We start from the raw sequence: 23,154 nt of genomic DNA on the forward strand, positions 1-23,154 counted from the left end.
TACAGTGCTAAAACCAGGAGATTGACATCCAAGCAGTACGTGTGTATAGTTCTATGCCATTCTATCACATGTAGTTTCCTGTAACCACAATTTAGATACAGAACTATTTCATAGCAACAAAGATGGGTTGTGTCAACATTTTACCAGTTCAGGTAAATAGTACATCAGACAATGTTATACGTTTTGTTTCCACCACCAAACAATTCCTGAGATAACTCAAGAGGAGAAGTCAAGTAGATCATATTCACCCATGTTTCTGCTCTTTCCATTGTTCTTCTTTCCTGATGTTCCAAGACTTTTTTTCCTCAACATTTTCTGTTTCAAGAACTTCCTTTTGTCATTCTTTTAAGGGAGGTCTATTCAAGCAAATTCTTTTTGTTTTCCATCATCTGGAAAGTCTTTATTTTTCCTTCGTTCCTGAAGAATAATTTTATCAGATGCAGAATTCAGAGTTGACAGTTCTTTTAGAACTTGAAAACTTTTGTGCCATTTTTCTGGCCTCCACGGTTTATGAGGAGACAGCTATCATCTGAATTATCTTTCCCCTATAGGTAAGGTGGTATTTCTGCCTTGCTGCTTTCAAGCTTTTTTCTTTGCCTTTAGTTTTCAGAAGTTTGTGTTATCATAGATTTCTTTAGGTTTATGCTGTTTGGGTTCCACTCAGCTTCTTAAATATATAGGTTTATGTCTTTTGCCAAATTTGGAAACTTTTCAGACGTTAATTCTTTCAAATGCTTTTTTCAGCCCCCCCTTTCTCTTCTCCTGGGACTCCAATGACATGAATGCTAGATTTTTTGGTTATAGAACCACAGGTATTATTGTCGGCCTGTTTTCTCTGCTCAGATTGGGTAATTTCTATTTTATCTTCAAGTTCCTGATTTCTTTCCTTCTTTTCAAGTTCCGATTTTCCTGGTTCTTGGTATAAAAGCGTGGTTTTCTATTGTGTATCGGACGTCTGGTTTTATGTCGCGGGACACTGGATCTTGTCTAAATCTTCTGTTTTAAAAGCAGGCTTTTTCTGACACTGCCATACCGGTGGGTGAAGCGGGGATATGTACACTGCCTCCTCACTGCTGCCAGTTGGGGGTGAAGGTCCAGGCTCACCACTTGGCCTCTTCTGACACCCAGGCAGGGGGAGGGGTACCTCCTTATGGCTTCCCACTGAAGAATAGGGGCTCCGCTGATGCCGCGGGGGGTGGGAGTACCAGCGGGCAGGAAAGGTGGGTGTAGCTCCCCTGGGCCTTCTCCGCCACCACACCCTGCAGAGGACGGGGGCCAAAGGGGCGGGCGGGGAAGGCCTTGTTCTAGCTGAGTAAGGGGAGCAAGTCTCGGCTCTCCACCTGGCCTTTGTTGACAGGCTAGGGTAGGGTTGGGGCCATGTTTTTTTCCATGGTGTCTGGCTAGAATAGGGCGATTACTGTGTGAAAGTTCTTTAGCTTGAGAAAGCAGGCTTTTCTTGGCTTTTGTTGTTGCAGCCATTGGTGTTTCTAGGCTGCTGGTTTCACCAGCACCTAGTCTGGGACATATGAGGCAAAAGAAAGCCCAGGGAACTCACTGCTGTTATCACTTGGGTCCCAAGATCCTCGGCCAATCTGCCTTCTTTTCATTTTTCAGTGTGTTTATTTGATAAATGTCTAGGGTTTTAGCTGTGCTTAGTGGGAAGAATAGGGAAACGTGTGTCTACTCCATCTTGTCCCTCCTGGGGGTTTTTGCTTTTTAAAGTTGACAGTAGGAGAACTCCCTTCTGCGTATTTTAGATTTAAGCAAATTAGTAAATACACCTCGGATTATGAGAGCCAGGTTTCTCTCTGTTGGAGAAGGAGTGACAAGTATGGGAAGGAGGAAGTCTCCAGTGAGTGTGTGTGTGTGTGTGTGCGCACGTGGGCACTAACACTAGACCACTGAATGTAGTTTAAAATTTCTTGAGGTTCCTTTTTGCCATGAGGATATATCCCACCAAGGATGTTGAGTCAGAACTGTTTGAAAGTCACTTGAAATATTTCTTCTCTGTGTGGTTCATTTGTTTCAATATTTTAAGAAGTATTTTAAAGATTTTTTTTCTTTGTGATTTTATTTTTAAATTATGTAAAAACAAAAGAGCATGATTTCAAAGTCAAAAGTGTAAAACAAGGTACATTCAGGAAAGTACAGCTTCCATCCCTGTTTCCTACTTACATCCCCTGGCCATTTGTTTACTTCCCCAAAGGTAACTACTTGTATTGATTTTAGTTCTTCTTCCGTTGTTTCTTTTTGAAAGTAGAAGCTAACATATGCATACATATACACATGCATATATAAAATTCCTTTTCACAAGTACAGACTCCTCAACTGTATGGAAGTCAAAGTTTATTTAACCCATTCTCTATCAATGGAGACTTGGGTTATACCTGGGTTGTTTACAGTTTTTTGCTGTTACCAATAGTGTTACATTAAATAACCTTACATAAATGGCATTTTGTATTTTTTGCCAGTGTACTTTGGGATAAAATCTTAGATGTGGGACTGCTGATTAGAATGGTAAGTGTACGTGACGTTTTTCTAGATACTGTCAAATTCCCTCCCACAGGTGTTGTTTCATTTTGTCTTTACACCAGCAATTTAAAAATGCTTATTTCCCCCACAGCCTTTTGAGAAAATAGGTTCTCAAATTTAGGGATTATTGCCAATTTGCTAGAAGAAAAATGGTATCTTCCTGTAGTTTGAATTTATATTCTTTTTAAGAGTGAGGTTGACCTTTTTTTTTTTTTTTAGTGTGTTTGAGTCACTTGCATTTCTTTTCTGTGAATACATATTTTTTGCCCATTTTTCTATTGGGTTACTGTTTTCTCAACTTTCACTCTTTAGAAATTAAGGATATTAACTTTTGTGATTTAAATTCTAAATATTTTCCCATTTACCATTTGCTTTTTGCTTTGCTTTTGGTATTTTTAGACATGCAGAAATTTGTTTTTATACAGTCAGTTTTCCTTATTCTGTAACGAATCATGGTTAGGTGAGTTTCTCCACTTCTGGGTTATAAAAGAATTCACCCATGTTTTTCTGCTAGTGCTTAGATGGTTTCATTTTTACATTTAGATCTTTTGATCCAACTGGAATGTATGGTGAGCAGCTGATCCCATTTCATCTTTTTGCATATGGCTGTCAGGTTGTTCCAACATCACTTTTCAAATGTCTTCCTCCCCCTCCCTGATTTAGAGGCTGCTTTACCATAACCAGATTCCCATACGCACGTCTGTATTTTCACTGCATTGTCTCTTCATGTGTCAGCACTTCATTATTTTATTTACAAATGTTTTAATGTCTGTGAGACTAGCCCCCCTTCCTTACTCTTCCTTTGCAGTGATTTCCTAGCTATCTTTGCTTACTTCTTCTTCCAAAGGAATTTACAATTAATCAGCTTGTCTTTTAAAAATCACATTAAATTTAACTCAGGGAGAACTGACATCTTTATGATGGAGAATCTTGCCATCCAAGAACATGGTGTGTCTGTCCCTTTGTCCAGTTCTACACTTGTACCTCTCAGTAGTGTGTTTTAGACCTCTCATATAAGTTTTGCAGATTTCTTGCTCACTTTTTCCTAAGTAGTTTTTGTTTTGGTTTGCTTTTTGCTGTTTTAAGTATTGTCTGCTCTCCATTACTTCTTCTAATGGTATATTAAATGCCTTTCATTATTAAATGAAATGTGATCTATGATACAGAGGCATGTTTCTAGTATTTTCAACTCCCACTTTTGAACCCTGGATCGTAAAATGTCAACTTTTCCGTACACGTTCCTGACAGCACTTTGAACTGAGCAACTGCTGGAGTCGGTGGAAAGACAAGCCTGGATGGTGGACAGGTTACCGAGGAGAGGCTCTTCCCGTGGGTGGAGGCTGGAGGCTTTTCCCATCATCACCCTCTCACCTCCTCCTTGAACGCCCCCAACCCCTTCATGGGGCCTCCTGTGGATACAGCATCTTTTGCCCAAGCCTCCCAACAAGCAGTATAAACGCTGCCTCGCCTGTAAGACCAGCGATTGGTAAGTATTTATTCCTAGTTTTCATACGGACAAACTGAAAACAGCAGAGTCCAGCAGCCTTCAGAAAGCGCTGTGGAGCTGCTGCCGACGGAGCGCTGCCCTGGCCTCCCCGCTGTGCGAGAGGCCGCCATCGGTGCAGTGCTGGCTGCTTCACGTGGTGTCATTCAGTTTAGCTTCATCTTTGCTGAATGCAGCTTCACCAAAACTGGGAGGAGTAGAACCTGTCTCATCAGGTATTACTAAATCCCTGGATTGATGAATGGGGAACGGTTGGCAGAAAGAGAAGCAGGGGGAAGCCAAATCTTGAAAAATGGGATAAATGACAGTAAAATCTGTGATTTATTTGAAAGTCGTACAGGTCTTGTCAGTATAATTCAGCACAGTCTCTTAAACCGTCATTCACAGTAGAATCATATACTTACTCCAGAACCTGAGGGCTACAAGCTCCATGCAAAATGCTAATGCTGGCATTCATGCTCTGGTCACCTCACCTGTCCAGGGCTTGCTTTTACTGTATCTTCAGCTAACCTACACACTGGCCAAATGGCAAATCTTCTTTCTGGAGCATAGCTCACACCTCCCCTGCTGAGGCCTGTTTCCATGTTTTTTCTATTTGCAAGGCAGTCTCCATCACGTCTGAAATAAGCCCATGAGGTCACCAGTCCACCAAGAGGGAGGAGGGACCTGACTGGCCTCCTGGATTCCTCCTAATCGGTCTCTCTTCTACCTCGTTTTAGCACTGCTGCTTAGAACTCTTCTAGTCCAGTATTACGTAAGCCGCTTGTGAGCAGAGACCATACAGCATCTTAGTAAAGGCACGTGGGAGTCCTACTGCCATTTGTTGGCTGTGATCGCTCTTCTGCAGTCTTCATAAACCTATAATTCTTACCATTCTAGTGAGCCCTTTCTCCAGTCACCACTGGGCTGACTCATGGGGTGTGCTGGGAACACTTGCTCAAACAGTGAAAAGTCTCCTTTGCCTCTGATGATGTTTGCCTCTGATGATGCGCATCCTCCAAGATGTCTTCCAGGTCATTACTGGGAGTCCATGGCTGAATCACAGCGATCACGGGACACACAGGAAGTAGTGGGCTACGGGTATACAGCATTACTTCAAGGAAAGAAAGGACAATGTCTATTGCAAGGACCGGGTTCCAGCCTGTTCACAGTCAACCATAAAGGCATTAAGAAGTCCATGGAAATATGCTTAACTGGAAATAATACCCAAGATGGTGACTTTGAAACAGAAATCAAGGATCTTTTCACTACATACTGTCAGTTGCGTTAGGAAAGCCTCGTCATACAAATCGTACACAAAAACTTACTTGCTTTTACTTCGGAACAGATGGTCCACTCAGGCCCTGGTTTTCTGTGGCTTGGCCACAGCAAGAAAAAATCCAGCAAACACTGAAAGTAAGTAAAAGCTGTTATAGAACAACAGTCAGGTATGAGGCACTATATAAAGTGACATGTACACAACAGAACGGTACGTAATGGTTAAAGAATAAAGCAGCACAAAAAAGACTGTACAGATCGTAATATTTATCAACAAAAGCTCTCAGGGAAAGAACTTTTTCACTTCATGATCTATTCAAAGAGCATATTTTTTAAAGAAAGAAATTACAGAACGGAAATAACTTCTAACGATGAAAGGCCTGTACTGGCATATTTAAGCTTAATCTTTTCTGAGAGGCTCCCCTCCAATGAATATTAAGAATACAGTAAAGGAGCTCATGAATGTCCTTTACTACACCTGCATTAAGCCTAGTAATACTGAGGGGGTTAGATTGGCCTTTGCAAAAGCAAAGCTGGCAGGTTTCTGGCTTTTGTAGGCTCTGGCGCTCAGCGGAAAGGAAGGTCTTTGTCCCCTTGCAAGACTAATAAAACCTAAAACCTTCTCATTGATAGGGCTGAAAAGTGGGGTAGGGGAGAGAAGAGAAAAAGAGATGAGAAATCAACATTATTAATACTGATTCCTTTTATTCTGTGCTTTGCTTCTATATAGAGAACTTTCAAATTAATTCTTATAAATTATAGTAGCTTTCTGATGAAATTAAAAACTTCAGCAGGGGTCACTGTGGTCAAATTAGAATGATCCTGAGATCACTGTATGCCCACACGTGCAGCCAGCCCGACCTGGGGGCTGGCCTGCAGCCACAGGGGCGCACATGGTGAGGAGGGAGGCCGGGCTAGGACGGGCTGATCACCTTCACTCCTTTTTCAGCTCATTGCTGTTCTCCCCACTGGGCTTGAACAGGGGAATCTGCTGGCCATCCTTGAGCTCTAAGAAGACCTCCTGAAGGTTCCACCTGAGAGAAACCAAAAGTATAGTCTCTAATCAACGAAACACTGAGGCAAAAGACAGACATGGTTTAAAAGGAAAAAAGCAGTTGTTAGGAATGTCTTAAGTTTTTTAAACACTATTTTATGTTAGCAGTATGTTAACGTTTTAACCTTCTGTTCCAGGTTCACATTATTTAACCAGCAACACCGTCAAGGCAAGTTTTACCAATGAATGGCTGGCACCAGGGAAGAGGAGCAGCCCGCTCCTCCCCGTTTCCTAATCCCCCCGACCTCCAGCTCCGGGCTGGAAGCCGGCCAGCTCCTCCACTAATCCCAGGCTCAGGGGGCAGTGAGTCCAGGGGAGCCAGGCAGGGGCTGCCTGCTCCTTTTGTCCTTGAGAATTAAAACACATCCTGGCTAAACAGCAAACATCTCTGAGAGAGGTTTCCCGTGGGGGAAGTGAGTGAGTGTAGCTACTGGCAACCAGACAAGAAAAGCCAATTAATGGGGTAGAGAGCTTATTTAAAGAATGTGACGGATAATTCTGGAACAGGACCCCATGCCTTTATTCATTTGTAATGACGGAGGCAGCAGTGTTGGAAGCTGCGACATAGCATCAAGTTATGGCAGACCTAGACCACTACAACTGTGAAGTTCTTCAAATTCAGTAGCGTGCACTGGATAAAATGTCTGGACTGAGCTTAAGAGCCCAAGTAGTGGCATGCTGTCCAAGCTGTGAAACTTCTCAAGCTTTGAAAAACTAATTCTTACTGCCACAATCAGATAACTAAAATTGAAAACGGAAATCGTTTCCATCAGAAGGCTCTCCTCCTGCTGCCTGATTCCCACCCACTTTCCCATCATACCTCTTAAAGGGGGCATCTCTGGATGAGGTGACATAGAGATAGCCCTCTGACTTGGGTCCAGAGACAGGAATCTTCAACTGGGGGTATAAAATGAGAGAGGTAAGTGTATATATAGTGCTGTCCTCTCAAGAGATAACCTATGAAATCCAGTGATTATCCACAGAACCTGGTTGCTTTCGAACTTGAGCCTAGCTGAAGAATTCACCTTATTTTCCATCTGGCTCCCTTCAAATGCCCTGCCCCTCTCTGGATGGCCTGGTGAGGTCAATGGCAGTGCTCCTATCTGGCAAGGAGACCTTATGTGCCAAACTCAATGTTCTGAGTACTTGCAATGATTATTTTTTAAATCCATGGTCAAAAAAGAACTACCGATATATGCAACATGGATAAAGGTCAAAAACATGTAGAGTGAAAGAGCCTTACCCAAGAGTATATAATGCGTGATTCCATGTCTTAGACCAAACTAGGTTGGGAAAAAATGTCAGAAAGTGCCTCTGCTGGAGCTGTGGGGATGTGAGAGGACCAACTGGGAAAAGCATGAGGCAGCTCTCAGGTGAGGGAACAGTCTACATGTAGGCAGGGGCTTGAGTTGCACAGGTGGATGCATTTGTTAAAATTCATCAGGACAGTTAGTTAGATGTGCACCTTTCACAGAATGTAAATTTTACCTCAAAAAATATATACTAAGCTCTAGTTAATGATATATATGGCTTATGTATTTAAAGGTGAAAGGTATGGATATTTGAAAATAATAAGATAGATAGGTTTCAAGAACAAATAAGGTAGAGCTAGACAAACAGGTATGGGATAAAAGCACACTGAGCAAAATATTAGTTACAGAATCCAGGTGGCAGATATATGGGTGCCACAGCATAAATGCTTTGATATTTTCTGCATGTTTGAAACTTTCATAATAAAATAGAAAAACAAAAAAAGTCCACTGTTTAATAAAAGGGGGAACTATTTCTAGCAGATTGGTCCATACTCTGACCTGGACCATAAAGCAGTTCTAAGAGGAGAGCTGATAGCAAAACACACCCTCCTCAAGAAATAAAAATCTCAATCTAACCTACCGTCTAAAGGAGTCAGAAAAAGAACAAAGTCAGCAGAAGGAAGGAAATAATAAAGATCAGAGAGGAAATAAATAGGTCAAAAAAACAACAGAAAAGATCAGTATAACCAAGAGCTGGTTTTTTGAAAAGATAAACAAAATCAACAAACCTCTAGCCAGGCTCACCAAGAAATAGAGAGGACCCAGATAAAATAAGAAATGAAAGAGGAGGGATAACAACAGTTATCACAGAGATACAGAATCCTAAGAGAATACTATGAACAGTTATATGCCAACAAATTGGACAACACAGAAGAAACGGACGAGTTTCTAGAAGCATACAGCCTGCCAAGACCGAATCAAGAAGAAACATAATTTGAACAGACTGATCACTGCAAAAATCCCCTGCAAACAAAGTCCAGGACCAGATGGCTTCACTGGGGAATTCTACCAAACATACAAAGTATTCTAAAAAAAACTGAAGAGGAGGGAACACCTCCAAATTCATTCTATGAGGTCACCAGCACCCAAAACCAAATAAAGACACTACCAAAAAAAGATAATTACAAGCCAATATCTCTGATGAATATAGATGCAAAAAAAACCTCAACAAAATATTAGCAAACTAAATCCAACGATACATAAAAAGGATCATACACCATGATCAAGCTGGATTCATTCCAGGGTCACAAGGATGGTTGAACATACACAAATCAATCAAATGTGATACACCACATTAACAAAACACATGATCGCCACAACAGATGCAGAAAAAGCAGTTGATAAAAATTCAACAACCATTCATGATAAAACCTTTCACCAAAGTAGGTATAGAGGGAACACATCTCAACATAATGAAGACCACTTATGACAAACCCACAGCCAGCATAATACTCAACAGTAAAAAGCTGAAAGCCTTCCTGCTGAATTCAGGAACAAGACAAGGCTGCTCACTCACCACTTCTATTCGACATAGTGTTACCGCAAGTCTTTGCCACAGCAATCAGACACACACACACAAAAGAAAAAGTATGTAGACTGGACGGAAAGAGGTAAAACTGTCACTATTTGCAGATGACGTGATACTCTACATAGAGAACCTAAAACCACCCCACAAAAACTATTAGGAGTAATAAATGAATTCAGCAAGGTAGCAGGATACAAGGTTAATTTGTAGACATCTGTTGCATTTCTTTACACTATTAATGAAATATCAGAAAGTAAAACAGTCCCATTTAAAATCGCTTCAAAAAACATAAAATACTCTAGGAATAAACTTAACCAAGGGGGTGAAACACCTATATGCTGACAACTATAAAATACTGATAAAGGAAACTGAAGAGGAGTCAAAGAAATGGAAAAATATCCCACACTCTTGGATTGGAAAAATATTGTTAAAATGACCACACTACCCAAAGCAATCTACAGGTTTCGTGCAACCCCTATCAAATTACCCATGACATTTTCCACAAAACTAGAATCATCCTAACATTTATATGGAACCACAAAAGACCCAGAATTGCCAAAGCAACCCTGAGAAAAATGAACAAAGCTGGAGGTGTAACACTTCCAGACTTCAGGCCATACTACAAAGCCTCAAAACACCATGGTATTGGCACCAAAAGAAAAAGATAAATCAATGGAACAGAATAGAGAGCCCAGAAATAAACTCACACACCTATGGTCAATTAATCTACAACAAAGGAGGCAAGAATATACTACAGAGAAAAGACAGTCTCTTCAACAAGTGGTGCTGGGAAAGCTGGACAGCTACATGTAAATAAATGATATTAGAGCATTCCCTCACACTATATACAAAAATAAAATCAAAGTGATTTAAAGACCTAAATATAAGACATGATACCATAAAGTACCTAGAAGAGAACATAGGCAAAACATTCCTTGACATAAATTGTAGCAATATTTTCTTAGATCAGTCTCCCAAGGCAAAAGAAATAAAAGTTAAAATAAACAAATGGGACCTAATCAAACTTAAAAGCCTGTACACAGCAAAGGAAACCATCAACAAAAAAAAGGATACCTACGGAATGGGAGAAAATATTTGCAAACGATGCAACCGACGAGGGGTTAATACCCAAAATACACAAACAGCTCATACAACTCAATAGCAAAAAAACGAACAACCCAATCAAAAAATGAGCAGAAGACCTATATAGACATTTTTCCAAAGAAGACCTACAGACGGCCAACAAGCATATGAAAAGATGCTCAATATTGCTAATTATTAGAGAAATACAAATCAAAACCACAATGAGGTATCACACCAGTCAGAATGCTATCATCAAAAAACCTACAAATAAATGCTAGAAAGGGTATGGAGAAAAACGAACTCTTCTACACTGTTGGTGGGAATGTAAATTGGTGCAGCCACTATGGAGAACAGTGTGGAGGTTCCTTAAAAAACTAAAAATAGAGCTACTATATGATCCAGCAATACCACTCCTGGGTATATATATGGAAAAAACAAAAACTGTAATTCAAACAGATACATGCAGCCCAATGTTCATAGCAGCACTATTTATAATAGCCAAGACATGGAAACAACTCAAGGGCCCATCAGTAGACAACTGGCTTAAGAAGATGTATGTATGTATACACACACACACAAAACACACAATGGACTATTACTCAGCTATGAAAAAGAATGAAATATTTCCATTTGCAGCAACATGGATGGACCTAGAGAATATTATGCTTAGTGAAATAAGTCATACAGAGAAAGACAAACACTATACAATATCACTTATATGGGGAATCTAAAAAATAATAAAAATGAATTTATTTACTCACAGACATAGAAAACAAATTTATGGTTACCAAAGGGGAAGGGGTAAATTAGGAGTATGGGATTAACAGATACATACTACTATATATAAAATAGATAAGCAACAAGGATTTACTGTATAGCACAAGGAACTATATTCAATATCTTGTAATAACCTATAATGTAATATAATCTGCAAGAACAAACAACTGAATCACTATACATCAATTAAATTTTTTTAAAAAATCATCAATTATCCTTATCAGAATACTTGAGCACGAATTGCTTTTGTAGTTAGGGGGAAAATATCTCTAATAAAACTATTTCCATTAAAAATAATAAAAACTGGGCTTCCCTGGTGGCGCAGTGGTTGAGAGTCCGCCTGCCGATGCAGGGGACACGGGTTCGTGCCCCGGTCCGGGAAGATCCCACATGCCGCGGAGTGGCTGGGCCCGTGAGCCGTGGCTGCTGAGCCTGCGCGTCCGGAGCCTGTGCTCCGCAACGGGAGGGGCCACAACAGTGAGAGGCCCGCGTACCGCAAAAAAAAAAAATAATAAAAACAACAACAAAAAATAAACTAGGTCAGATCAGCTCACTCTTGTCCTCCAAATATTTCAGGGCTTCTGCTTGTCACAATTAAGTGCACACACCTCACAAGACGATGTCACAGCCCTCTGGTTGCCTCAGCCCGTTCTCCCTGCCCACACCCTCCCCGGGCAGCTGCACCTCTGCTGAGGACACACTGGCAGGGAGCACAGCGATGTGCCTTCGTGTACAAGCTGCTCAGCGTGGCCTTCCCTGTCATCACAACAACCTCCCAGGCCACTAACCTCTCCCTCCTAGGCCTCTACTAAGGCATTTGCTTCACCCTGTCTTATGCTGGAATTTTAAACTATAAACTCCCTGAAAGCCTTCTGCATCTCTGTATTCCCCACACAACTGAGAATCATTCCTCCAAATCAAAACATATTAAACAGAAGAAAAAAACCCTTCTTATATTCAGTTGAGTTTTATCAGTTGAACTATAAAAGAAGATAAGATACAGCTGAAAAAATGGACTGGCATTCCATGGAAGCAATGTAAATAAGCTTTAAAACTAGAGTTTAGGTGTATTTCAAGTTCAAAGCTGAAATACTGGCAAACCGCCAATGATCATTTCTCTACAACCTCCCGTTCAAGATGGCGACCTGAGCACAAACAGGGCTTTCCGTGCCACATCAATTCCCCAGAAAGGAAAAAATCTATATGAAAATAAATTAATCCATAAGGCTTTTTCAAACGGTGCTGGGTACCACCTAGCGGCAGTTGTACGTAGCAGATTTCCCCATCCCACATCTTTCTCCAGCTTCCTCCAAGACTCCTTCCGGAGGACGGGAGCCCCTCCTCAGCTCAGTAGGCACCCGGCCTGCAGTTCGCAGGGGGAGCACGTTACCTTTGCATCGGCAATGTCCACAAAGTTGTACTTGTCGGTGAGTCGGAGATAGTGAACGTTGAGAGGAGTGCCCAGAGCTTCCAGTGCCTCAGGGTGGCTGTGCAGATGCTCCAACGCCAACTGGTAATAGGAAGCCCTGGAAAAAGTTTCTAAGTGGGAAAGAAAAAGGTTACTTTTTTTTTTTTAATTGAACTTGGTCAGGTATACTCTCCCTAGAAAGTGAGATGATGTAATTCATGTACAACATGGAAACAGAAACGTGAAATTTATGGGTGGAATTATCATTAGGGACCATCTACCCTGAACTGTCCATTTTAGAGACTCCAAAACCGAAACATAGGAAGTCGGCATCTGCAGCGATGTGGCAGATGACCTTGAGCAAGGTACTGGACCCTTCTGTGCCTCAATTTCTTCACCTTTTATTTCCTCACCTCATTCGTTGCCTCTCTTCACCTAAGGGGTCTGATCAGATCATCTCTAACTTTCCTTTCAGTTCTAAGTCCTCTGGTTCCATGACTTGCTCAAAGTGGTACAGCTAATCCGAGGCAGAGCTGGGGCCAGAACCTACGACTAAACGCTAACTTGTCAAGTTTATAGATGTATGCCAACATTTCATGCAGATAAAGCTTACAAACTGCTCTCAGCCTCAGGTATCCTTGGCCCAAAGGCTACTAGGAACTCCAGGAAGCACCTCCCTGAAAATGTAAGGTGGGGCAAGTCGCCCCAAGGAGAGAGCGAAGGATGGTGAGCTTCCCAAGTAAGGTTTTGTGTTTGGCAACAAGACAGACTTCCCTCTGTAGGCCCAGCCACAGTAATGGACTGGAAAGGCGGCTTGAGCCTGCAGAGGCCAAGGAGAATGCCCCTCCAGTGCCGCTTCCCAGGAGAGGGGATGCTGCAGGCATGAACAAGGTACCAGCCCTGAGGAGAAGCAGAGGCTGGGTCCAGACCGTTCATCTTCACTGAGCGATTTCTCAGCATCCCACAAGTTGTGAGATCAATGTTTACAACAGCCTCGCATACAAGCACTAACATTACCCCTCGTCACATGGATAACTGAGGCCCAGGAAGAAGCCAGACCCCCCCACCACCACCATAAGGCCACACAGCTAGTCTAGAGCCGGAGTTGGCTGCAGAGCCCACTGGACTATCGCTGTGAGCCGACCCCAGCCTCCTAAAGGGGAAGGGCTGCCAGGCCCCTGACCCTAAAGTGTACTCATTCCTGTCAGGTCCTGCCTCCGTCCCTCTGGCAGAGGGGAGGGGGCTGCTGAGTTGTTCCGGTCTGAATTATCCCTGGGAATGCTCTTCTCCGGCCGCCACCAGACTCGCAGGCCTCTGGGCCCGCCCTGAAGGAAGGTGGGGAAGAGCGGGCGGAGGGACCGGGGTCGCGGGTGATCCTCACATCCTGGCAGGAAGTAACAGGCTGCGGAGTCAGGGTGAGAAGCCAAGCTGGGCGGGCATAAAAGATCTTCAAAGAAAGTCAGTCTGGAGAAAACTACTGCTGCTGCTTCGCAACCAGTAGCGTGGAAATGCCCTTAAATGTCTCGGCTGCTCACAAGAAGGCCGCTCACAATAATCGCGGCCTGTCTTTACAAATTCAAATGTGGGTGCAGAGGGCTGGAAGCTGCATCTGCCAGGATTTTGCCAGCCTGGACACTGCTTTTATTTTCTGCTCTTGCCAGAGTCCGCTGCGCAAGGTCCTCCAGTAAATCAACAGCAGAGAATGGCAAGGCAAACAGGCCGAGGACACTTGAGAAAGAGCCAGTTTTCCACACCTGTGAACCATCTGGTGTCCCCCTCCCTCTGTTCTTTCTCTGATCTCAGAAATCTTGATGGATCTACTGCATGTGCACTGGAGTGAAAGCCCATCTTGCTTTTCTGAGGCTTCTTATGCAAATGGGTCCTATTCCTTTGATTTGTTCTTGTGGCTCCTGGGAAAACTGGGATTACAGGATAAGAAGGAAGCTACAGCCAATGGAATGGCTTACTGGCTTCTAAAAATAGTCCTTTCCTTCTTTCTCTAACCTGCTGAAAGCATCTGAAGTATTTCCTTTGATGGAGGAACGGGGAGAGACAACTAGGAGGCGGCCCTGCCTCGGGCGCTTCATCGGATACTTACTCTGTATCAGGTAGTACAAAAGGGCGCAGCCCCCGCTAGCCGCCACGCCGGTAAAAAAGAGCTGTTTCCCCAGAGGCACTGACATCCTGCTTCCTAGAGACTGAAAAACAAAAGATGTGAATTTATGGTTAGATTCAGGTTCATGCCAAGCACCGCTGCCTGGACTGGACCCCACAGGGAAAGGAAAGCTAAGGAGGAAGCCAGCAAGGAGGCGAGGCCGCCTTCCCTTTCAGAAGGCCAGGGCCGGTTCTGGAGCCCAGGCCAAAGTGCCCTCCCAAGGGTGGCCCGCATCCAGGACCCAGGCCACGGGGGCAAGGGCTGAGCACAGAGCCGGCATTCAGCCCTGCTGTCCTGAGGGACAGAACACAGCCTGCGTGCCAAGTCCCGCACAGCCAGGAAGTACAACCACTTTGTCTCACGCCGTCTGGTAAACAGGAAGCTTACCCTTTTGTTGCAATAGCTGGGCTTGTAAGCCTCCGAATGGGCCAGGGTGGTCTCTGGCTGCTTTCTTTCATATTCTGAAAAACGTCCCCCCACCCCCGGATGAGGACACGGTGGTCCTGACTTTCAGGCTTAATGAAGAGATGGACAGGAAGGAGACAGCTCAGCAAATTCAGGGCACCCAGCCCAGCCAGCCTGAACTCCCATCCCCTGAAGGCCAAGTGGGACTAGAAGCAGCACGTGGGTCTCGAGGGCACCAATTATTCTCCTTCCTGGTGGCCTTTTAACCACCGCTCACACCCAGGCCTTTCTGGAAAGTGTCTGATACCTGGCCATAAAGCAGAGGGGGACACCGGCTTAGATGACGCGGCCAAGACAAATCACATAAACGAGCAGCCCCCGAGAAGTGCCGACAGGCAGCTTCAACCCGGCTCCAGCTAACTTCACTACGCGGGCCAAGCCTGGAGGGATCTTCCGATTTTTCAAGAGGCCTTTTATGGAAAACTGCCTGAATTCTAAATGTTGACAGCCAATTAAAAAAAGAAAAGACCTAACAGAATACGCCTGTGAGTCAGGTTCTCTGTGGGCTTCCAGTTGGCTCTGACCACACAGGCTGCATCGGGGCATCCTCGCCCTATAAGGTAATTCCTCTGCCCTCTGTGCTGACATTTCTCAAAAAAATAAAAAAAAAAAAGATTTGGGGCAGAGATGGAAACTCCAGGGTTACATAAAGGAAAAGATAAACCATAAGTATGTACGTCCCCGTTTGCATATTTAACCTTAGATTGTCTGTGCTTCTCTAGAAAACAAAGCCTTGGATGTGACCTAAAGGGGTGCGCAGTGCAGAACCAGGGATACTGCTAAAGCCTCCACTGGCTGATCGGAGTCCAGGTAAACACATTCTCACCATCTGCTTTCTCCACTTTCCAGAATACGGAGAGCAAGAACACGCCTGTCATTTCTGACACCTGAAGGTGAGTGAATCCTGAAGGGAAGAAGGCCTGTTGGAGAAAGTTCCTCATGTGGATACTCTTTCTGGGAACTGATCATCAAACACACCCTCTGACAGGGCTAAAGTTGACCAGTTCTACACAGAAATATCATCAAATCCAGGGTTTAGATAAATCGAATTAAAGAGGGTGAAGTTTCAGATCATCCCTGTATTATTTACTTATATACTGTTTTGTTCAACTAAGAAAAAGGTGCCGAACCCCCAAATCAATGTTCTCCAGCTGCTGTGGAAGTTTCGGCTGTGCTGCAGACTAGGTAAGAGTATTTCTCAAAGTTGAGGGTCAAGTCAATTGCAGTGATGTGATCTGGGAAGAGTCATTCAGTCTCATAAGAAAAACGAGCAGAGCATCTCCAAAGAATGCATTAGTCAGATATTGCTTAACCTGAAGGAGAGCTCAGCAGGGTGGGGCAGCGAGCAGGAGTTCCGCACGGCTGCAGCTGCCAAAGCGAGCATGAGAGACGAGGGAAGAGTCGTCCTACACGGTTCAGCGACGAGCCACCCCATCCCCTCACGTGGCCTTGCAGCCATAGGTCAGCACTGAAGACCAGGTGAACCCACAGCTATCTGGGGAGCGACGTTCATCTACTGTCTAACCTGAGCACACCCCGGAGGCTTCCGATGGGGAACTTGGCCCCAGAACAGCCATTACCTTTTGCCACTTCGTAGCCCAGCTTCCTTGAAAATCATCAAAGTAAAGTTGCCCTGCAATCAGACAAAAACTTTACATTAAAATCACTTTTTCAGGGACTTGCCTGGCGGTCCAGTGGTTAGGACTCCGCGCTCTCACTGCTGAGGGGCCTGGGTTCAATCCCTGGTCGGGGAACTAAGATCCCACAAGCCGCGCAGTGCAGCCAAAAAATAAATAAATAAAATCACTTTTTCAAACCCAATTCTTTCTGGTTTCTAGTTTTACACAGCCAAGATTTCTTAGCGGTCTAAGCTTCAGAGCATGCAAGAAGTTACGCTGAAGTTCTGAAAGGAGCCTTATCTATACAGGGCCCTGGCTGTTCCCTCTGACTCCTCTGCCATATGAAGAAGAAAAAACAACGCCTGCTGGTTTCCTCTCTGTGTACCGTGCACGTTTTGGTGCAGCAACCAGAAAACTGGTGTGGGCGGGAGATGGTGTGGGACCGCAGCACATATAATGGGACCAGTCCACAGACACCGACACGAGATGCTATCCATGTAAGCTGTACTCCAGTGGACTAAAACAGCATCTCAGGGTTAAGAAGAAACAACAGTATATTAAGTGCATATGTAGCCATTTATGATACTGATAACAGCTAACACTCATATCTCTTGCTACTATGTGCCTGGTGGTATTCTAAGCGCTGCCCATATGAGGGTTCACTGAATTCTCACAACAACCCCATGAAGTACGAACTACTGTTATCATCCCCATTTTACAGACCAGTAAACTGAGACACAGAAAGGTTAAGTAACACGCCCAGATTCACACAAATAAGTGTGTAAGTGGCAGACCTGGGATTCAGACCCAGGCAGTCCAGCTCCAGGGCTGTGCCCTCACCCACCATTACACACTGACTAAGATATCTGTGATTTCAGAGACACTGAGATGTGAAGAAGAAAAAAATGTCTTGGCATTACAATATATTTAGAACGTTCAGTGCAAAAGGCCTTGTCAGATGTGCCTTCCCTGCTATTTTTCCAGACAAAAGCGTGGCAGGTATTCACGCCTTTGCTCTTCCTTTGGCTTATCAGCAAATGGTTGTTGAGGACCTGCCCTGGGTCAGACAGATGGTGCTGGGATACAGACAATTCACACAAATTCCAACACAGACGAGGCCACGGAGCACAACCGCACACTCTTTAAGATGGGTTTCCAGCATTTGGAAGCTGTATAAAGTGCCTTGTTCTAATTTGCACAAAGGCGCCCACGGGCGAGCAGCCCAGTTAGTGTGCCCCCACGTGTGCACCAAGAGAGGAAGCAGCACCCAGGAAGTGGTCGGCCCTGCCTGGAGGGGATCAGCAAAGGTTTCACAGAGGAAACCGACTCAGCAGAAGGAGGTGAAGGGGTAGGAAGAGGGCTTCAGATTTGCAGAAATGACGAGCAGAGGGAGAACAGAGGGGCAGAAACGAGAGCTACAGAAGTACGGGGAGCAGAAGGGGAGCCACAGGAAATGGGTCTAGAAATAGAGGCGGTTACTGCTCAGAAAGGCCCTCTACCCTGCGCTGCTGGGTCTAGAAATAGAGGCAGTTATTGAAAGGCCCTCTACCCTGCGCTGCTGGGTCTGCTCTGCAGGTGAGGAGCTGCAAGTGGGAGGAGAGGGGTGCGGCGCGAGCAGCCAGGTGACTTCTGCGACAACTCAGACCAGCGCAGTAAGGCTGGATCAAGAGGGTGGTTTCTTAAAATATTTAGGACCGTTCTTATGTATTTGCTAATTTGTACACCAACTTCGTCCAAAAAGGATGATGGGGCTAACAAGGACATGCATGTCAGAAGAGAAGTAAATAAATGGATGAGGAAATGAAGACAAATGGAAAATAATTTTAAGAAGAGAAACACAGCTGGGGTAAAGTTACTGTCCCCAATTACACACTGTCACGCACTAGACATTTCCTCAAGGTGGCCATGGATTTGACACTGAGCTTCCTATCTGCTCAGCAGAAAAGGCAGCCTCAGCATCTACAAGGCCCAGAGCACCCATGGAGGAGTACCACACCTGCTAGTAACACACCAAGCCTGAGAAAGACCTCTCCCACACATGTTCAGAACGGGAATCTCTCAAGTGGCTGGCGTTACAAACAGCATCCCCAGATTTTTCTCTTTAAGTTCATAACTTTCAAATGACTATTTTTTTTATAACATTTCATAATGAAAACCACAATCACAGTCCACGAAAAAAACATAAACAGAATTTTACAAGTGTCCCAAGCAGTGAGGACTCAGTAGGAAGCTCTGCTGGGCTACCTTGACTCCGTGGAGAGGTAAGGCAGTCGTGATCGACCTGCTCTCCATTTGCCAAAGCGGGGTGAAGGGACTGGGGTGGGAGGCGAGAAAGGGGGCTCAGTCTCTACTCCTGTTTAACCAGCTTCAGCTTACCTGCTCCGTCAGCTAGCTTTTGAATAGAGTGTTCAGCAGGCCCTAATCTCACAGAAAAAATTCTAACAGGCGCTGTAAAACTAGAGATAGACTTTAGGCTACCTCTAAGAATATGACATTTTAAAACTAAGCTTTTGGTAAGAATTGGAAATATTTAAACTTGATGTGAAAATCTGCTAGAAACTTAAATTCAATTAGTCTATTACATAGCCAATTAAGAAAAGAATTTTTTTGCTTTACCATTAACCAAGCGGAAAGGGTCGCGACCCATTTTGAAAATTAAGGGACTGGTTAGCCACAGGAAGACGGAACAAAGTACAGGCAAGGTCTCTCCAGAAAGCAGTCCTAAGTAGCTCTGCTCTGATATACGAAGGGTGACGTCAGCCTCCAAAGGCCGATGGTCTACAAACTTTTTTCAAAGTACTGAATCCCTTTCTAGAGCCAAAGGACGGTCTGTTAGACAGCTGCGGGAGCTGGCGCAGGGCAGGAGGGCCCTCCTGGCTGCCTCCCCTCGCGTCCCCGACCAGATGAAGGAGGTCTACAGAGTATCACGAGGGCGATGAACAGAAGCTCCCCGGAGGGTTCCAGCCACAGGCAGGATCTGACCTGGGAAGGGTAGAAGCAGTACCGTGGTGCAGTCTCAACCTCTGTGCACATCAGAATCACCTAGGAGCAGCTCAGGGTCACAAAGCTATTCCACACCAGAGCTATGACATGCATCTGTCTGACACCGGAGGCCCTGGTCTTTCCCCTGAGTGACGAAACACACATTACAGACCACGGATTTCAGAACAATCAGCTTCTCATACAAGTGATACGCGCTGTCCAAAAGCCACTCCAAAAGTTCACAGGTGCCACTGTATCCCCAAGTCATAATTTCAGGGGTCAAGACAGAACAAAGAGACATAAAATCCACTCAGAAGGAGAAGGAGAGAGAGGTCTTCCCTATTTGTTGAATGACACTGCCCACAGCTACTGCCACTCTTAAGGACTACACATCCTTCCAGCCTTTATAAAATGAAACCATGACGGGGAGGGAGGGCAGAGGAGGGGAGAGAATCAGGCTTAAGAAAACAGACATGAAAAAATTAAGGCAGTAAGAATTAAAATTAGAGTGAAAGAATAAGGAAGGGATAAAGCCAAAAAGACCAATAGAGGAAAAAACAGAATTTAAGAAGTAGGAATAGCACAAAAGAAATAAAACAGGGCTAAACTTTAAAAGAATGAAATGTATTATATTTGAGATAAGGGAGACAGAAAAGGCTAATAACAAAACCCAAAAGTATAACAGCATGCAAGTAAATGTGATAAAAGATTTTTTAAAAACTGAAAGAACATAAATGTTCTCACCAAAAATAAGTAAATAAATGTTAAGGGATGGATTTGTTAACTAACTCATTAGAGGGAATCCTTTCACAGTGTTTACGTTACGTATATCAAATCACCACAGTTGTATACTTTAAATATCTTACAATTTTATTTGTCAATTATACCTCAGTAACAATGAAAAAAAAAAAAGTGATTATGTTAAAATGAGGCCAGTAGGGTAGAGCTCTAATCCATTATGACTAGTGTCCTCATATGAAGAGGAAGAGACGCCAGGGATGCAGGTGCACAGAGGAAACCATGGGAAGAAGGAGACCACCTGCAAGCCAAGGAGAGAGGCCTCGGAAGAAGCCAACCTGCCAACACCCTGGTCTCCAACTCCCAGTCTCCAGGACTGTGAGAAAATAAATTTCTGTTGTTGAAGCCCCTTCCCCCAAATTAAAAGACTAAGAAGGTAAGCATTTAAAAACTTAAGCATAGAAACATTAGTGCCAGCTTACCAGCTTGGGCTCTGGAGTCGTAGAATAACCAAAGGCCTCCAGAGGAATAACCTCTATTCTGAATCCAGGATAATGCCAGGCAAGCACCCTGGCACGAGTCAGCTTTCCCCCTTGGTTAAGCTGAGTTAAGAACGTTGAGGGCAGGTGATGGTGGTGGGATGAATTGGGAGATTGGGATTGACATATATACACTAATATGTATAAAACAGATAACTAATAAGAACCTGCTGTATAAAAAATAAATAAAATTTAAAAAATATAGTTTAAATAAAGGCAGTTAATTGTAAAAAAACAAACAAAAAAAACACCTACAAAGACACACACAAGAAAAGACAGAAAGTAGAGCCTACTTTGAACAATAACAATTTACTCAAATCTGGGAGAAATTTCCACTAATTACAGTGTGAATGAAGACAGAGACACACTCCAGTGGCCAACTGCAGCCCCGCCTCTGAAGGGTAAGAGCACAGTTGCCAGGAAGTGCATGGGAAGAGGGTGCAGCAGCCCTTCGCCTCTCTCCACCCCTAGCCCAAAGTTTCTGGGTTTGTAGCAATCAGGAAACAGGCAGCCAGCCCCAGAGTGGGTGGGTCCTGACAGCCACTCTCCCTACCCCATCCAGAAGTTCTTTTTCTATATCCATTCCGAGACTACAATCCTTATCAGTACAACCCCACAGTAAGTAGACACAGGACTGGCAGTGGCAACAATTCACTCCAAGAAATAAAATAATATGGAAAAGAGCATTGATCTAGACACATAATTAGTTACTGAAAGACACTGCCTGTAAGAACCAAGTACAACAGGAATAAAGAGACATCATGCTAAGAAGGAAATGGGAAAAACTCAGATAAGGAGATTTCAAGGAAACCTGAAAATGCAACAGCAGACCTGCCATTAGCATTGGAGAAAAACAGCAGAATTAACATGGCAGAAAAGCTGAATTCATAATGAGGAAGTTACATTCAAGACGTTTTCCCATAATGTGGAATGAAAGAGCAAAAATAGAGAAAATGACAAATGCCAATTTTATAGAATTAAGATCTACCAAACCTGATCACTGTAATAGCTGTTAAATGGAAGAAGAGACAAAACAAAATTATACTAGAAGAAAACTTGACAGAGTTGAGAAAAGACAAAACTGCACACACACCGTGTTCCAGATCCATTTGCCATCCCTCACTGGCAAAAACTTTACATGAAAAAAAATTTAAACAAAAAGAAGAATCCAGTGCCCTAAAAAGGTACACCCATAAAGGACAATGAATTCCCAAAGACAATGGAATAGTAACAATAAACTCCTGAGAAGCACAGAATGTGATCCAGAAACACTGTAACTGGGAATTCCCTGGCGGTCCAGTGGTTAGGAGTTGGTGCTTTCACTGCCGAGGACCAGGGTTCGATCCCTGGTCGGGGAACTAAGATCCCTCAAGCCCCCTCCCCACCCCCCCCAAAAAAACCCAAAACAACTCTATAACCAATCAAACTGTGTGAAGACAGAGGAAGGCATTATAAATTTGGAAATAACTCAGGTATTATAATCTACAGAGCCTTCCTGAAACATTAGTTAAGATGTACTACATTTCATCAAAAGATAAATCCAGGGCTTCCCTGGTGGCGCAGCAGTTGAGAGTCCGCCTGCCGATGCAGGGGACACGGGTTCGTGCCCCAGTCCGGGAAGATCCCACATGCCGCAGAGCGGCTAGGCCCATGAGCCATGGCCACTGAGCCTGCGCGTCCGGAGCCTGTGCTCTGCAACGGGAGAGGCCACAACAGTGAGAGGCCCCCGTACCGCAAAAAAAAAAAAAAAAAAAAAAAACCTGAAGGATTTAAACTCTCATATTGTGGTAGGTAGGTTCCCAATTTGTCCCTCAGTGAACCACACCTCCTGGTGTTTACACCCTCTCACATGAACCTGGGCTGGCACTAGGACTCATTTCAGCCAACAGAATGAGGCCAAACTGATGCTGTGGCAGTTCCATGCCTCAGCTTGAAGGAGGCCTGGCCTTCCACTAGCACTCTTGGGAGTTCCAAGCTGTCATCTAAGAAGTGTGGTTACCCTGCCCTGCTATAGAGATCACATAAAAAGAGTAAGTGAAGAGGCCACTTGGTAAGGGAGAGGACTGAGACTAAATGATAGCATAGATAGTAGATAGACAGACACACATGCCCCATGGTTCCAAGATGCCAGTTGAGCCCAACCATCCTTCATGGACATTCCAGTCTAAGTGAGCCACCACACGACTACAGTACCAGCAGAATA

The 23,154-nt window shown here is 44.0% G+C and overlaps 1 protein-coding gene across 8 annotated transcripts in view; it reads right to left on the minus strand.

Moving 5' to 3' along the window:
• Positions 1 to 23,154, minus strand: part of LOC132524858 (cytochrome c oxidase assembly factor 1 homolog) — a 100,960-nt gene that overhangs the window by 6,433 nt on the left and 71,373 nt on the right. For 2 of the 8 annotated variants that reach the window (XR_009542068.1, XR_009542069.1), the window contains exons 3-8: positions 16,654 to 16,706; positions 14,552 to 14,651; positions 12,436 to 12,584; positions 7,168 to 7,244; positions 6,226 to 6,327; positions 5,344 to 5,425 (exon numbers count right to left, since the gene is read on the minus strand). Coding sequence is in view for 6 of the 8 variants with exons in the window: in XM_060157361.1 (XP_060013344.1) it covers positions 6,228 to 6,327; positions 7,168 to 7,244; positions 12,436 to 12,584; positions 14,552 to 14,651; positions 16,654 to 16,706 (479 nt within the window). In the remaining 2 variants the exon portion in view is untranslated. Of the gene's footprint in view, positions 1 to 5,343; positions 5,426 to 5,447; positions 5,936 to 5,965; positions 6,328 to 7,167; positions 7,245 to 12,435; positions 12,585 to 14,551; positions 14,652 to 14,995; positions 15,176 to 16,653; positions 16,707 to 23,154 lie in introns of those variants that run through there. The other 6 variants (XM_060157360.1, XM_060157362.1, XM_060157361.1 and 3 more) reach the window with 5 other exon arrangements.

The sequence above is a fragment of the Lagenorhynchus albirostris genome, chromosome 8 (genome assembly GCF_949774975.1).
Source record: "Lagenorhynchus albirostris chromosome 8, mLagAlb1.1, whole genome shotgun sequence".
Taxonomy (NCBI): Eukaryota; Metazoa; Chordata; class Mammalia; order Artiodactyla; family Delphinidae; genus Lagenorhynchus; species Lagenorhynchus albirostris.